We start from the raw sequence: 17,051 nt of genomic DNA, 5'->3' as shown, positions 1-17,051 counted from the left end.
TATTAGATATGCAATGAACCGCTAACAAACCCATCGTTTTTCATGCGCAAGAATTTTTGAGTAAATGTTTTGAAATTCGGCCAAAAATTGAGAAAAAAACTTAAAATTCACGTATTTAAGTATGTTTCGCTCTTTTCAATGTTATGAACATGTGGCAAAAAATGAAAATATTTACTTTACTGCACGAGCAGATCTGCACTAGCAGTAGCTTTTCACACTGAACATAAAGTTGAATGTATTGGCTGCGTCAGAAAGACTCAGAAAAATTGCTACCAGATTAATACCAAATAAAGAAATCTTTGCATTACTTTGGCGTTACTCAGGCTCTGAAGGGTCATGGTCAGGAGCGGGTGTCACTCATGAAACTGGATGAAACTCCTCAAGAAGGCTAATTATGAATTAAGTAACTAAGCCATTTCGATTTGGGCATACGAATCTGGGACGCCGGTGAAAACAGGGCGCCGGAGGGCATATAAGTCACGTGACATTTGGAGCTTCTCCCCCTCTGTTGGCCTTCTACCTGCTAAACGTCACGTGTGAATTTCCCGAACCTTGATCAAATCGCCGCAGGCGCCCTTTTCACCGTCGTCCCGAATCTGCTGCTGAGAAACTTAATTTTACATTTTCGGTAAGTCCAGTGACTATTCTTTTTTTACGGTTGGTGATGGTTTCAGCATTGAAAACGTGTTTTGCCTTTTGCCGCATCTTGATCTTTAATAATAAATTGTGCATGTCATTAATCTTGATATGATATGGAACGTATTGATTTACTGATAATCTGCCAATGTTGATCATGCAATCTTGTGGTTTTCACTCATCTACAGGGTGTCTCAAAAGTTCGCTTACAGGTACCAGCCATTCTTTTTTGCCAATAATTCTGAATCAACAAGAAATTAAAAGTTGAAATTTCGCATGGGCATTGGTGACAACCTTCCTCAAGCAGTCTCATTGTTTTCAAGTGCATTCGACCCTTCATGAGCTCACAAAAAGGGTTCACCTCTGACCATGGGTCAGGCACGAAAATTTAGGTTGCAAAGTCGGGTATGTTGTGAAACTCTCTGTTTCAGGAGTAATGGGAATGGTTAAGTCGGAAATGACACATGGCTAAGTGTCGGCGAGGATGAGTGCAACATGATGATCATCTCATAAAAACGGTGGCTAAAATTTTTGAAGGACGAAACCATGCGAGACTAACGGCGTTTTGAACGACCCTCGCACGACAGCGGACTCGTGTTCCGGAAAGCAGCTGAAAATGCGGTCATAACTATTGAAAACTGGCAAGAAGCTCACAGACAGAGGTTACCCATTTTCAAAAAGTGCAGTTCATCGTAAAATAAAGGCAAATTATAATTTAAAATTGTTTATAATATCTATAACGCTAATTTTTGGGGACAATAACACAAAAATTGTCAATGCCAAGGACACCTGACCCTCCAAAAGTGTCAGTTATTGTAAAATTTTTTCTAACGAAGTTTCAAGAGGCAGATCTGCAGCCAATAATTTTCTTTTAAACACAAAATCCCGATAAAACCACACGATGGACAGGTTTGGGCCGTTTACAAAGCAGAACCTCTCCCGAGGAAAACACTCCGCAACCGAGCGAAGGTCTTGGCATGGGGAATGACGAGCGCTTGGAATTTGCAAAATTTGCACAATGTGTCTGAGAAACAGACGTCCGACACATTCTGCTACCATATGATGCGAAAAATTTACTCCTGGTACTTCCCGTTTGTTCAGGACTGGGGTCGTTTTGAAAAGGAAAATGGCGCTTGGGATGTTGGCGCCAGTCATTCATGAAGGAGTTAGCGCCAGAGAATGCCTACAAAATACTCATGAATGGTGTCGATGCAAGCTGTCGGCTTTCAGGGAAAATCAGATGTTGCCGGGGAGCTAGTCAAAACTAAATCCGACGCAGAAACTGCAGGGGATTTCCCTGCAAGAGCTTGAAAGCTGGTAACCTTTTATCAGCCTCCGGCAGCTGACGGAGCAACAAAAATCGGTATGGGCAAATATTTTTGGAGATACAACAAAGGGGTTGGTTTCTAACCTTCTTAATCAGTTGTCAAAGCATGCATATTTGTCTAGTGTACACACAGACACCAAAACCTTATGCTTTTGGCCGGTTCTTATATGCTTTATTGGCATGGGAAATGTGTAAGCGAACTTTTGAGACACCCTGTAGTATGTCGATCAATGTGCAATGTATTATGTGACCCAGGTCCCAGGGCAAGTCAACTCACCTGTTTGGGGTTCCCTTGGTCTGAGCCAAGATTCTTATAGATAGATAGATAGATAGATAGATAGCTCAGACCATCTTGGGTCTGAGGGTCTGAGAGTAGCCAAAATGAATGCAGGGATGGGGAGAAGGGAAGGAACCCGCATAGAAAGAGCTCGCCCGATGGATGAGAACACATCCAAAAGGGAAAGTGAGCCCACAAGTGCCAAATGAATGAGTTTACAAGAGTGACAAGATACAAACAGCAACATTATAATCGGAACACAGTTAAAGCAAGGCGGTGTTTCAGGTCCACTGCTAGCACACTGCCAGTGCCAGTGTATTTTGCAAGACGATGTGATGTCACACTTGGGTAATTCTGATGCATGATTGTCACAATATTGAGTGACATCCTCAGTTAAGTTGTTAAGGTTGACACCAGATTGACCAGAATGTCCTCAACAGCATCAAATTTTACTTTTAAGCTGATGACGTTGCTCTATATAGTATATTCCGACAATAATGCACCAGAATTTGCCCAGTCCTGACGTCAGCTCACATAATCTGCTGGCAGTACGCTAGCAGCAGCCGTGAAACACCACCCAAGGCCCAGACCAAGACTAGGTAGCCCTTTCTGCATGTCAAATGATGTTCAAACTGTGTGCGTGACCTTACCTTACCTTACCTTATCTTAGGGTAAACGGGTTGTGGGAGGCCAATTTGGCCTGTGGGGCCCGGTGTCAGTGAGCTCCCAGTGCTTATGGACAGCTAGCCTCAGGTTGGGTAAGATTGGCTTCAGGTGGGAAGGCTTTGCATGATGTCAGCTCAGCGGGTGGGCATCCAGCCTGGTCACCAGCTCACCTCTGGGAATTATCTATGCTAACTACATTCATTTCAAAGATATTTGCCTTGTTACTCTAATTTTTTCTCTAGCTAGTGAGGATATGCAAAATAAGCTATAGGTAATTGTACATGGAAAGGTTTACTTGAGACTTTCACCTTAGTCATGACCAAAATGCTCATATTGCATATCAATAGATCTGTATTGATGATCTGAACACTACCAGGCTTTCATTGTTAGTTTTTCTTCCATGTATGTATCAAATTTTATCACTTATTATCTGATGTTGATCTTTTATGATTTAAGATGATCTTTTGACTTTTGAGTGACTGCTGCCCATCAGATGCTCCCTGTCCATTGCATATGGGTAGAGTTGTCATGTGTCTAAAAAAATAGCTGATGGTTTTTGCATACTTGTTTAATGCACCATGCATTGATATTTTATCATTGTTTTTAATAGATAGGCCATAAATATGACCTGACCCTAGATCAGATAAAGAAAAATCAGACTCAGAGATTTACAAATAATCAGTACTGATATCCTCAAGCAATACACCAAGTTTCAAGAAAAAAATCAGACTCAGATTTACAAATAATCAGTACTGATATCCTGAAGCAATACACCAAGTTTCAACCGTTTAGGTGATAAGCTGTAGGAATGACAGGATCACAAAGTTTTTTAAAGCATAGTTATTCAATTTGAACAGGTGACCGGACCTCAGGTGACCTGGGGTGTTTGTTTTCAAAACAATGCAATGTTGATGCATGACAAGGTTTAGGTACCAATTTTTAAACAGTTTTCACCCCCTAAAGGCCCAATAAACAAGTTTTCTTAACACTTAAACAACTGGCTTGTGTGGCTGAAAACGCCTTCCCCCACCACCTGGACAAAGCTGCCACGCAAAGGCAAAAACTACTATGTGAGGTCATTCAGACACTGACCTCACATAGTAGTTTTTGCCTTTGCATGGTAAAGGTAATCACCACAAAGTATATTATCCATATAATACAATTGTGATTCTTAACGTCCTGTCTTATTTTCAGAAAAGATTTTGAATGATGGCCCAGCCAGGCTGGAAGAAGACAAGGAGAAGGCGGCTGTCATCTTTGGTGATACTTCCTTTAGAATATGCCACCTTGAATTTTCTTCAAGGTAAGAGTCTGCTGCTTGCCTGAAAGGTTTCTTTATCAGCTGCAAATGGTTCTTCTTTGAAAATCATGCATGCATCTTGCACCAAGCATTGTTCAACCAATATATTTCACTTACAAACCTGTAACTTTTACATGTAAAGAACAATGCCTGCCTATGATTTGCTAACCCCAAGTGGCCGCATAAGTGGTCTAGTTCTGACCCAGTCCCCACATTTCCCGACCTGCTACTCAGATTGGTAAGGTCCCTGAGGTCCGTATAGGCGTAGGTATAAATGGACTTTCGCACGACGTGCAGTCTTGTTGGTACATCGTAAACCTATACTGAGGGTCTGGGCACAGATTCAGCCAAGGGCCAAATTTGGGCCGTAATATGATGTCCGGGATCTTTTTCTTTTTCTAGAAGTTACTTGAAATATCTGTCGGCTTTTCCGTCCGATTTATTCGCATCCGTGTATACCATCTTGACCTGGCCATCACATCAGCTATGCTTGTGCATGTCTGCTGTATACGGAAACATCGTTTTGTTTCTGTCCGTATAGGTATTTTTAGGTTTGACAGACTACAATGATAATGCATGATATGTCTGTACTCTGTACTCATTATTTCTTTCATGACGTATATTACTGTATTCAGGAGATGAGGATGGCTCACTATCAAAAACGCCGGTGTCTTCGGGACTGCAGAGCCTCTGGGATAAGCTTTTCTCAGCTGATAGCTCCAAACAACAGTTGGCCTGCTTGAAAGAGGTGAGTCTAAGGTTTCGTCTTTGGCTGTCACATGTTAACTACCAAAGAGACACTTTCACATTGCCTACTAGTTACTGTCTCGATCCGCAAAAACTGTATCAATGTCACGTCTAAAGCAGCTAGTTTCATGTGCTGTATACCTAGTTGAACACTTTTCCCATTTTCGTACATCCAGATAAACAAGTATGTTCTCCAAGATGACACAGTTCTGAGCGAAGGCGAGCGAGACGCCCTTCAAAAGGCACTGGCATGGCTCCTGCTCAACCCCGACTCCTCGCAACAAGTGCGCAGTGTCATCATCAAGTAAGTCGCAAGTCGCAACTCCTACAATGTTTGCGTTGAATGGGTGTAACATATGAGGAGAAGGTCCGGACGTCCATGGTAATGTGATCCAGATTCAGATTTGCAGACAAGTCGAACCGTTTTCCCCGAATCATCCATGTTTCAGACAACTTCAGTATGTCTCCTGATCAATTCAGCCTCCAAGCAGCCGTATCTCAAGTCCACTGTTGCGTCTGCTTCGTTGTTATATATCTCTCCAGCGCCTGTTCCCCGGCTGAGTGTTCGTGTGTGTCCTGTCAGGATCCAGGCGTCTCTGGGCGACCAATGCCCACCCCTGGAGGCCGGGCTGCGCGCTCAGCTGGCGGCGCCGGCGCCCGCCACGCCGGCCACCCTGCAGCTGCTGGAGTTCCTCTCCGACCACCCGCTCGGCCGCCGCCTGCTGCTGGACAGCCTGCCGCAGCTGATGCTCTTCTTCAAGGAGGAGCTCGGCTTCCACTGCCAGACCATGTGGTGAGCTGGGGATGTGGACGTGCGGGCGGGTATGAGAGTGCATCGTGCTACTCAAGGAAGTTATTCGAATGAAGAGTCCAGGATGGCCTGGGAGCTCCTAAGGTCACTCGTAAGAAGGCGATTGTTAGTCTTGGTCGCATATCTCTTGTGATTCGAGCTGGCACAGTGAACGCCTTTATTGCCGTCATTACGCGTACAGAAGTGTCATCTGTCCCAAATCGCCTCCTGTAATGTCGTGTGTAGGTGTAGGACGCCCGTGCCAGCCCGCTGTCGTGCTATTTTTAACGTGTAAGGTACGAGGGACCCTGACTCCCCGTTGTGTTTCAGCGCCATGGTGTCTCCGGTGGAGCTGGCTGCGGCCGCCGGTCCCGGGCAGCGGGCCGTCCGACTGCTGATGGTCACCCTTCAGGTCAGTGTGGATGAACAGAAGACAGAGAACGTGGCTAGACCATGGGTGTAAACCAATGACGATCCTAGTCACTCGTTCTCATGGTCTTCACGTCCTTAGTTGGTGTGCCCTTCACGAATCCAGCATCCCCTTCTCCGTCTCTTAACAGCTTCGATGTCCTTAGACCGTGTTTGACACCCTCGGCGTTTATGGTTTCCGCACTGCAACCTCAATGCCCCGACTGTACTGCCACCGCGGCGCCCCCACCCAGTTCCTTACGGCTCTGACGCCCTTTTCTCTCTGTACCAGCTAAGCCGCTGTTCCGTCCGTTTAGCCCCAGTATGCCTAGTCCCCACGGCAGCTCTCTACTCTGTTATCACCTTTGTTCTATACCTATCTCACAGGTTCTACAGCCACTGTCGCCCGAGTACGATCTGGAGACGGTGCGGGCGGCGCGCGACTCACTGGAGCGGCTCCTCACGCTGCCGGCGCTGCCCTGGGACCTACGAGGCAACTGCGGCATGGCCTACGTACTGCTCTGTCTGGCCGGGGGCGACAGAGATTTACACGCCACGGTACGGGGGCGGGGGTAAGGGACAGGGAGCCGCCACGCGAGCCGCCATGGTAAATGTCTTCTAGCGATATATTTGACTCACTGACTCTTACTCATTTTTTTCACCTGGGGAAATGTTTAGGCCTTAGGGTGACCTGCGGGGACGAAGGAGCCGCGCTTCGTTCTTTTAACCCGGCAGGCGGTGGGCCTACCAGCCACCTTCCACGCGGTGGGGGGGGGGGGGGCACTTTTTTGCCCCCCCCCCGTATCTCCGAAACTACTGGACGGATCCGGAAAATTCAAACGGCGTTCGATAGCCCTGTCAAATTTGTTGAAGGAAACCAAATTTCATTGACCTCGGGGTCACCGATGACGTCACAGGTCAGGTCAAAGATAAAATGTTTCACCGTTCACAGGGCTTATCTAGGGAAAGCGCTATAACACCGAGTAAAACGCATTTTGTCGAAAATCAGCGATAAGGCGTCAGTTGTCTAGTACATATGTTGCTATTAGAGGTCACTGGTCATACCAGGTCAGGTCACAGGTCAGGTCACCAAAGGTCACCACATGAGCCCAACTTTACTAAGGTTATGTGATGCATGTTTTATGGCCAGTTTTTCATTTCCAACTCAATGGTGTTGGTTATAAGACTATCAGGTACGGTTTAGGTCACTTTCTGGTGGAGGTCAGGTCAAGGTCAGGTCAAAAAGGTCAAATTTCAAAGTTGATGTTTTTGCATAAAATGGGTATCGATTCGATGCAGCTCGTCACGGGGAGTCTAATGGTGGTCTTTGTTTTACGCTACGAGGTCTAGAATTGCTAAAAATTGAGTTTGAAAATTTGACGTCATCAATTTTGAAGTTTTTTCGCTATAACTTGGCCAAAAACGAGGTATCGATCTCAAATTTGATATGTAGATAGAAAGCGGTAGGGACTATCACATATATTCCGGGTTTTTCGAAATTCAAAAAACTTTTTGGATTTTTTGGCTATTATATTCAAAAAATCTATTTTTGATTTTTGGGGGCCAGAATCCAAAAAATTCGAAAAACTGAAATAGCAGTTTTGTAGCCCTTTTGATTCCACACCTTTTATGTCTAAAACATTTTTCTGTATCTCTAAAGCTGTAGGCCTGACAGCTCTTCCCGCGAAACCTTTTTTTGGGTCGAAAATGGCAAAAATGACGTCACTCTTACGTCATTAGCGGCCAACCTATCATAGCCTTTGGAAAATGTTTTGGTCACCATGTGCGCTAGCTGCTCCCGGGAGGGTACTGAAAGTTTGGTGACGATCGGCGCAGCGGTTCTCGAGATATATCGAAAAAAGTAAAGGGGGGGGGGCAAAAAAATGCCCCCCCCCACCGCCTGGAAGGTTAAACATCGTGCGATAAAACGGACAGCGTCTGTCCTTCCGTACTTTTCTAGACAATTTGCTGTTGTACATGACTATCCCAGGTGCTAATCCGTCCTCTAACCGTCCGCGCTAATCTGTCCTCTCTAACCATCATCAGACACTGACCGCTCTCCGCCCGTGCCCAGGTTCTGAACGCGGCGTTTCCGTCTGCGGAGCTGTGCGGCTCTGACGCCGGCCCGGTGCCGCTGGCCGATTGGCCGCTGGCTGCCCAGCTGGCACTGCTGGCCGGCTGCGTGCACGCGCTGCCCTCTGACCAGCTGCTGCTGCCCGCCGGCGGCGGCGGGGCGCTGCTCAGCCTGCTGCTCGGCTGGCTCCTGCACACTGGCATGAGGTTCGTCACAAGGAGTGCAGTGGGAGTACGTTACAAGTTAACGGGAAATGGTGAAAGACATTATCGACCGATGGGAGTTGGAAATTTGAATTCGAGTTTGCTGTCATTTTATACCTATCTTGAGCTATTTGTTTTGATGCTGTCACATACACACACGAAACAAATAACAATGGTAATTCATGATTTTCAATGACCGTGACCCTGCCTTGTGCCTGCAGGTGTCAGATAGTAGCCGTCTGTCTCTGTGTCAATATCCCCCCGTCCCCGCTGTTTGCCCCCCAGTGTCTCGGTGTCAATATCCCCCCGTCCCCGCTGTTTGCCCCCCAGTGTCTCGGACACGGCCACCCTACTCGGTTTCTCCCGCGGCGTGCTGTCCGCCCTGGGCCGCGTCACCGAGGCGTGCCGCGGCGCGCTGGCCTCCCCCGGCCCACCGGACCCCTCGGCACCTCTCCCGGGGCCGTCCTCGGCCTCTGTCGAGCTCTCCTCAGCCGTGGGCGACTCTCCGTCGGGCACGGACGCGTCGCCCACCTTCCCGGACCTGACGCCGGACGGTCCGGCCGACCCGCCGGACGGTCCGGTCGGCTCGCCCGCCTCGCTGGCCTCACTGCTGCCCGAGGTGCTGGTCGAGGACCTGCTGCAGTTTGTGTGGCGACTGATGGCCGATGACGCCCAGTCGGTGCGGAGTGTCGCTGGGGATATGCTCTCTGCGCTGGTGGCGCTGTTTGCAGGTCAGTCGCTTATCCAACTATAAATAGCGGTCATTATAGATGCTCAGCTGCATCCAGTCAGCGGCGAGGGGCTTTCCCGTTACCTGATGCGGACATTAGTTATCCTACCGCGCTTTGCTATTTATTTTTATCCCTGAACGATAATAGTACTTAGAAGAGGTTAATGAATGTTTTCATTCATGATTTATTTTCTCCCTCTCGGAAATACAATGCTTAGAAGCTTATCAATGGGCTTATGTTTTGCTTAGAAAGCCAGCTTAGCTGACTCATTATTTTGTTATTATTTTGATTACATTTTTATTCTTTTTTATTACTTTTTAGTTACATATTGATTTTTTGCATTTATATTTTTATTTTTATTGCTTTTTATTAACATTTTATTTATTTTGATAACATTTTTTAGCTGTTCCCTCGCTGTTACTAATTCTTACATCAACCACGTCAGGTTTTGCTCATCACTCACGACTTTGTTGCGGCCTAGGGGCGCGTCGACAGTAGGTCATTATACGCCCAACCGTGATCATAGGTGACCAGTGACCACCTACCACTGAACACTTACCACAGACTATAGACCACTGACCAATCATCTCAGACCGCCGGCCGGACGGACCGCAGACTGACCGCTGAGCGCTAACCTGACCTCCCTGTCTCTCAGGGTTCCCGGACGGCCCGTTTCTGCGTGAGCTGACCACCAGCGTGCTGGCGCTGCCGCTGCACCTGCGCCGCCGGTGCCGCGCGCTCCGCTGCCTCCTGCTGGCGCTGGGCGTCACCCGGCTGCTGGCCGCCTGTCCGGCGCTGCCCAGACAACTGGTGGGCGTCATCGGCGACCCGGCCGTCAGCACGCACGTGAGTTGACGGGGGGTGGGGGGGGCGCCTTCAAAGTTTGAGGCTCAGCCTCATAAGGCGCTGGTTATGGGCTGAGGTCTCAATGGTTTACCTTTGCTCACCTTTCGACAATTTGTGGTGCTTATTTTGACAGGCAGCCACAACATTAGTGTATTTTGAACATGTGAAGTTGATTTTGGGCTGAATGAATACAACAGAAATAGTGAACATTGCTCGTGAAATATTTTACTTCCTTCTAAGAAATAAGTCAAGCCGATGGTGCTGTGATCCCAACAGCCCTTTGTAGCGGTTCGAAACTTACAGTTATATTAGCATCTTTGGTTGAGTCACCAATGTCAAGAAGATAAGACAGCACCATAGCAGGCAGCAAATTCAGATGCATGCCTCGCCTTTTCTAATTTTACTGTTCTTACGCAAAGTAGCTTTCAGTAGTCCTAATGTTCAGCGTTTAGGTAAAGGAATCGGCCTGCTCTAATTTATTTAACTAAAAAGATAAGCACATCCATCACCACGTTCTTTTTATGGCGCACCAAAGCACTCAGCGTATTTTCTACTTGAATTGAATTTTGGTGGCCTTCGCCACCAGGATCTAAGTTACGGACTCAGGTTCCGCAGTCTGTCCTCCACGGCTGCCTGCATCCATTTGGGACTCAACTGTAAGTGGAGAATAGGAGTATTTGCAGCTAGCGATTAAATAAACAAATAAAGGAACAGCAAGTGGAGTGGTCCGTGTAAGGATGACTAACGCTTCTTTAGCTGTTTCTTTTGCTTTTGTGCTTACATAGTAGGTATGCAGTCTACTCATGTTTTTGTTGTCACTTGTGTGTGAGTTATATGACTACATTAATCATCTTTTTGTGTAGACACTTGCTCTTTTTCTTCACTGGTTGTACCTGGTGAGTGGTCTGTAAGCATTGAGGTGACGCCGGAGAAATTAAAGTAATGCTTTGTTTTCTTATTACGATGCATTTGTTGGGGCCTATGTTTCAATTTTTGACTAACTTTAGAGCATAGTTGTATGCTTTACCACTCGCACGATACGGTTGTTTAGTTTTTGTGTTCCATGTTGTCTCCAGCGTTTTCGTTGTACCGTTTCTGGCCAGCTCTGCCGCCCTGTGAGAGGCGCTCAGTCTCTGACCGGCGCGCCCTCCCCGCGTGTCGCAGGCGGTGGAGCTGTACTGCGTGCTGCTCTCGGAGCACCGGCGCGCCGCCGACCCCGACACCTGGCTCTCGGTGTGGGTGGAGCCACTATTCGAGTCGGACGCCGTGCCGCCACCGGCGCTGGCCCAGATCACCGGACGGATCGCCCAGCTGGCGCCCGGCTCGGCGGCCTACGTGACCCAGCGGGTGGCCTGTCGGCGCCGGCTGCCGCGCCACCTGTGGCTGGTGCTGCTCACCGCCGTCCAGGCCGCGCACAGACAGGGAGCGGCGGCGGAGAACTGGAGGGACGCGCTGCCGGTCGCCCGGCTCCGAGAGGCGCTGCAGCACAGAGATGATCAGGTGGGCATCGGGGAATGGGAACGGGATGGATGCATAGGTGATTCATGGAGTGAAATAGGAAGAGGGTGTATGGTCAGGGCTGTGGAGTTGATGGATTTTCAGCGACTCCGACTCCGACTCTGGACAGAACTATCGACTCCGACCGACTCCAACTCCGACTCCGACTCCGTAGCCCTGCCATGCCTGTGGAGTCGATGGATTTTTCGGTGACTTCGACTCCGACTCCGTTTCCGGTTTCCAAAATCGACTCCGACTCCGTTCAGAATTGTCGACTCCGACCGACTCCGACTCCGACTCTGCAGCCCTGTGTATAGTAATTGGAAAGAGGTAAAAGTTTGATTGGAATAGGTTTTAGACAGTGCTTAATTGGTATTTCCACTTGAGAGCATATAATTAGTCGCATATTACCGCGGTGCGCAGCCGGCTGAGGTCGACAGTGCATTCACCTGTGAGCCAAGTGAGTTCTAGAAACGCCTACTCCTTGAGCGCTGTTAGTGTGTGCGACCAGCCTTTGCTGCAGTATAACCTGTCTAGTGTCCGGTGCTACCGTTTGACTAATGCTCTGACCGCACTGCTCTTCAGGTGCGGATCGCAGCCCTCACCGTACTCGCCGACAGCAAGAAGACCTCCGAGCTGTTCGAGCCCGTCGAGTTGCGGCTCATCGTGCGCTTCGTGGCCGCTAATTTGGCCAATCAGACGCCGGCGTTTCGCCAGCAGCTGCTAGCGCTCATGAAAAAGGTCTGTGGGCTCTACCCGGCTGAGAGGGCGTCTCTGGGAATGGAGCTTAGCGGCTATTGGCTACACAATATTCAAGGAATAGGAATATGTGTTTGACTGAGTCAGGCAGAGTAGGCATGAGGAGGCTTCCCACCTGCTCTCAGACTGTATTAGCCGTAAAATGCGGCTTGTGAACTGCCGATGGGGCTATTATCGGCGAGAGAGGCTCCGGAACAGCTAGAGGTATTCTCTGAATAACTTATGCTCGGGATCATAAGTGTCATGTTGGGGAACTATTAGTCGCTACTTTTATCATGAGATTAGCCTTTGGAGAGTTATAGCGCCATTTCTTTGGTCTGGGCTGCCACCCACTCTTTCCTTAGTGGAAAAACTCTTGCGCTTAACTTATAAGTTTTTATTATTATGATTATATTTATAATTGTTTTGTTTATTTAGGTTTTGTACCGAGGTTTGAGAATTTAAGTAGAGCTTATCCCACCTTGTAATTGCTCAATATGGCTGCGTGGCTGGGTATGTATGCCTTTATACGTCTTTAAGTATATACAGTAGATAATAAAGTACAGCTTACCCCAGCCTGTGACCGCTCTGCTCGGCAGGGCCCGCGCTCGTTGTGGAGTATTCTCCTGCCGACGTGTTCTGACTCTCGTCCTGTGCCGCCGGCAGATTCTGGTGCGTCTCTCGGACGGCACGGCGGCATTACTGAGGCAGGTGGGCGGCGCCGAACGGCGAGCCTCCATCGGGGCCGCCTCGCCCGCCCCCGCCACCCCCGCTGAGCCTTCAGAGGGTCCCACCGCGCCCCCTGCGGCCGCCGTGTCGCCCACCTCACCGACCTCCGGCGGGCCGGCGGCGGCTCCCACTGAACTACCGGCCCTGGAGCGGCTGCAGCACTACCAGTCCTGCCTGCGGCGTCTGTTCAAACTGCCCTTCATGGGTCTGTTCCCCGGAGCCAACTTCCCGCGGCGCACGACCTGTCTTCACCTACTGACCCTGGTGGATGAGCTGTTCGGCGGACATGACAGGTCAGGACGCTGTTCGACAAGGATATTTGTCTCTTGCGACTCTTTCACCGCCCTCAAATAATCAGGCAATGTCATCCTTTGGCAATGAGCGCCGAAATGGCCAGCGATGGTTGAAAAAAAAAACAGGCACTACTTTGTGTCCATGAAACAAATTTGTTTGCAAGGTATTATTATGTGTTGTCACAGCGACTCTCGGATTTGTTAACATTCGCAGACCTATGTTGCCACTTATTCAGATGCACGACATTGACGAACGTTTAGTGAAACGACTCTGCAAAGGCTGATATTTGGTTAACGATATCTCCCAGCGAGTGAATGATTTGCTAGTCGTATGTTAATTCCTGTCGGCTAGACTCGCCCCATGCCCCGCGCACCCCTGCCATCCCCTTGCAGACCGGTGATGACCACCGCCGGCTGGTGGGGACCTGACCAGCTGTTCACCCTCCTCTACTGCCTCACCGACTGCTACGAGAACAACAAGGAGCTGGCGCTGCAGCTGCTCTGCTCCCACGACCTCACCGTGCTGAACCTTCAGGTGAGTGACGGCCGTCCGCTATGGCGGGCTGCTAGACGTAATCGGGAGGTGTTTCAACTTGACCGTCTTTCTTTCATGGAGGGCGTTTCTCGAATATATGCTTGTATTGATATATGATAGCGAACCTTGAATTGTCTTCGGGTATAACGGTCTCAGTGAAATAAAATCAAATGCGCTGCCAAGCTAAACCTTAGCAAAGAGTGAACGCGTAATGACGAGACTGTAGGACGTTTTATGTGCGCAAAATGATAAGCAAATAGCAATGTGCGCGCCTTGAAAAGCAGGTTTCAGTCATAAGCAATCGTTTCGATGATAAGCGATTGAACGTACCAATGCACATGTAGTAGGCGTCACCTCCAACAAAGCCATCCCTGTTGTTTTGTTAACCCCTCTGACCGCCCGTCCTACTTCTCTGTTCCGCAGCCGGAGGACCTGGACGGCCTGCTCAGCTCGGCCCTCTCTCTGGCCAGTAGCGCCCGCCCGCCAGACTCCCAGACCGCCGCCTACCTGCTGAGGGCGTTCGTACGTCTGCCGGGAGCAGCCGACGCCCTGAGGCGGAAACTGGCCGAGCAGCAGAGGGAGTCGCCGCGGAGGTGAGGGAGAGAGGGTGAAAGGGAGAGAGGGAAGGAGCTGTGGCTGCTGCTTGACCACAGACGAGGGCTCGTTCACGTGTCAATATTATTATAATGGAAGTGATATGTTCAATAACCATTTAACCGCAGCAGGTTTCTTTCATAGACATGTGTGCGATATTTGATGAAAAGAACCGTAACCAAGAAATTCAATGCTTTTGTCGCGATGTTCATTCGAAACGATGTCATCACCGACCTCTGCTTAAACGTAATAATTATCTTTTCCTGCCGACAGAGACTCACAAAGTGACTCCATCATCTGCCCGGAGCGATCAAATTCGATCAGCTCGACTGATGAGAAGGAAGTCACCAACCCTGCAGCTAACACCACTCCGGCGAGCACCGATGCTGGCGAAACTCTAGCTTCGAACAGCGAGACGGTGGCGCCTGCCGAGCCTGAAGCGCCTGCCGAGCCTGAGCCGGCTGATGCTGCTGTCCGGTCAGACAGCGAACCACGAGACGCACCCAGCTCTGGAGAAGCGGGCGCTGACGACCCGGCCCGGCTGCTGCTGCGGCTGCTGCTGAGCCGGCTGGAGTCGGAGCTGGCGCTGGCCGAGTCAGCGCTGACTGCAGCAGCAGCCACGGCGCCCATGCACGGCCTGCTGTTGTGTGTGAGACTGCTGCTGACGGCGGAACAGGGGGCCGGCGCCAACGGAACGTGAGTCGGAACGGTGAACAGTGAGCGAGCCAAGTCGCACAGGACGCTTAGCCGTGACTAGCTATTATTGAAAAAAGGAAACTGCTTAACGTCTTTGTTTGAATGAAGTATGATACCTCAGTGGTGCTGTGGTTTCTCCCGGCGTTTGCTGGTTCGTTTTACACAAAGTCAAAATTTTACACAAAGTATTACCTGAATCTGTGCCCATCGTACGATGCTCGTTGATTTCACCCACAGCCATCTGTCCTTCTGTGTAACCTGGCTTTGCCACTGACCGTCGCTCTCCATCACCAGGTCTGTACCGAGCTGGCGCGGTCTTGGCGGCCGGCTGGTGTCGCTCTGCCGGCGCGCCTCGGCCGTCGTCCTACCCGTCGTCAGCAGCTCCTCTCCCGAGGGACACCTGCCCATGGACCTGCAGTCGGAGGTCGTACTGAAGGTGGACGTGGCACTGAGTCGCGCGCTGGCACCGGCACCCGTGCCCGCCGAGCCGGGCAAGACACGTGCGGTTACCTCGCAGATGCTGCTGGTCTGCTGCTGGCGCACGATGAAGGAGGTGGGTGAGGCGTGTCTGCCGCTGCTTCCTCGGCGACTTTGACGTTGCGGGTGGCTTTGGAGTGTGGAGGCTCTTTAACTTATGCCCTCGGCAACGACTATCTTTTGTCCTTAACATAGTAACTTGGGCCGATGCTTTAGTTACGGAGCGAGCGAAGCGAGCGTAGTCTTTCCTTAGATTAACGGAAATTTCTGAGTATGAGCGGCCGGCCGTGCGGACGCTTTTGGGAGGCTTATATCTCAGCAACCATTTGACCGATTTACATGCGGTAATTTTTGTAGGGTAGCTTCATTCCTTCTACCAAGTATTGGACTATTCCCGATCATGTGGGTGACCCCTTATGCACGTGACACGTGCAAAACGAAGAGGTGTCAGTTTTGTAATAGTTGCAATATCTCGGTAACTACTGGGCCGATTGCGCTGAAAATTGGCATGTAGGTAGGCACCCACTAGGCAATGCATATCCATGTGCCAGAGTTGGGGTGCTGCTGCACGTGCGCACGTGCAGGGGTCGATTCCAGATCTCGAGAACGGCTAGACCGATTGCGCTCAAATTTGGTACGCGGTTAGGGACCGGTTAGTAGGGTGCCGTGCAAAAGTCAGCTGGGACCTATTTTGCGCGTGCACACGTGCAGGGTGCCGCTTCCAGATCTCGAGAACGGCTGGGCCGATTGTGCTCAAATTTGGCACATCGCTAGAGACCGGTTAGTAGGGTGCAGTGCACAAGTCAGTTGGAGGCACCCCCTCGAAATTTCGCACGTGCAAAGCTTACCCTCTCGCTCGCTCCGTTAGTCGCCCCAAAAGGCGTTATACTGGTTTATATGATAATGTAACACCCGAAGGGTATTTGGCACTCATACATTTAACTGTCGATCGAAACAGCATACTTTGTGCATGGCCTGTAGCCTGTGGCTGGTCAGTGCTTCTCTATGCCGTAATGTAAGATTGGCCACTACCCCCTCGTGACCGGGTATCTCCGTTCCCTGCCCTGACTTGTTATCTCCGTCTTCCTACCCACGCTGTGTCTGCTTCTGGGCGACGTAGGTCAGCGTATGCCGGTCTTCGCGCCGGGCGCCGGTCCCCCGACGGCCGGCGGTCAGCTGACACCTCAGCAGCTGCTGGCCATCGGTCGGCACTTTATGTCGCTGCTGGCCGAGACCAAGCACCGCGGGGCCTTCGAGCAGGCGCACGTCGGCTTCAGTCGGGTGTGTGCCACTCTCTGGAGGTGAGGCTTGTGGGACAATGGGGATGGGATTACGGCTCTGTAGGGTGCAGCTGGGTATGGTAGGGTAAAATACGGTTCTTTTCTATATATCACAACGTTGTGTAAATTTGGATTTCATATGAGTACCCTTTTATCATGTGTCCTGTTTTTTTTTTCTCTCTCTCCTCTCTCTCTCCTCTCTCTCTC

The 17,051-nt window shown here is 49.9% G+C and overlaps 1 protein-coding gene across 1 annotated transcript; it reads left to right on the top strand.

The window, feature by feature from the left end:
• Window positions 1-587: 587 nt before the first annotated feature.
• LOC122374062 lies at window positions 588-16,865 on the top strand (the record flags this gene model as incomplete). The annotated part of the gene is made up of 18 exons (XM_043352580.1): window positions 588-628; window positions 4,101-4,209; window positions 4,842-4,954; window positions 5,130-5,257; window positions 5,537-5,746; window positions 6,074-6,155; window positions 6,539-6,709; window positions 8,226-8,431; window positions 8,759-9,159; window positions 9,815-10,005; window positions 11,170-11,505; window positions 12,088-12,243; window positions 12,907-13,262; window positions 13,656-13,797; window positions 14,221-14,390; window positions 14,665-15,087; window positions 15,382-15,644; window positions 16,685-16,865. Coding segments are annotated over exons 2-18 (3,626 nt in total), but the record flags the coding sequence as incomplete, so codon positions are not given.
• Between the last annotated feature and the right edge of the window lie 186 nt (window positions 16,866-17,051).

The sequence above is a fragment of the Amphibalanus amphitrite genome, unplaced genomic scaffold (assembly GCF_019059575.1).
Source record: "Amphibalanus amphitrite isolate SeventyFive unplaced genomic scaffold, NRLGWU_Aamphi_draft 001596F_arrow, whole genome shotgun sequence".
Taxonomy (NCBI): Eukaryota; Metazoa; Arthropoda; class Thecostraca; order Balanomorpha; family Balanidae; genus Amphibalanus; species Amphibalanus amphitrite.
Note: the sequence above shows the minus strand (reverse complement) of the source record. Positions and strands in the feature narration are given on the sequence as shown.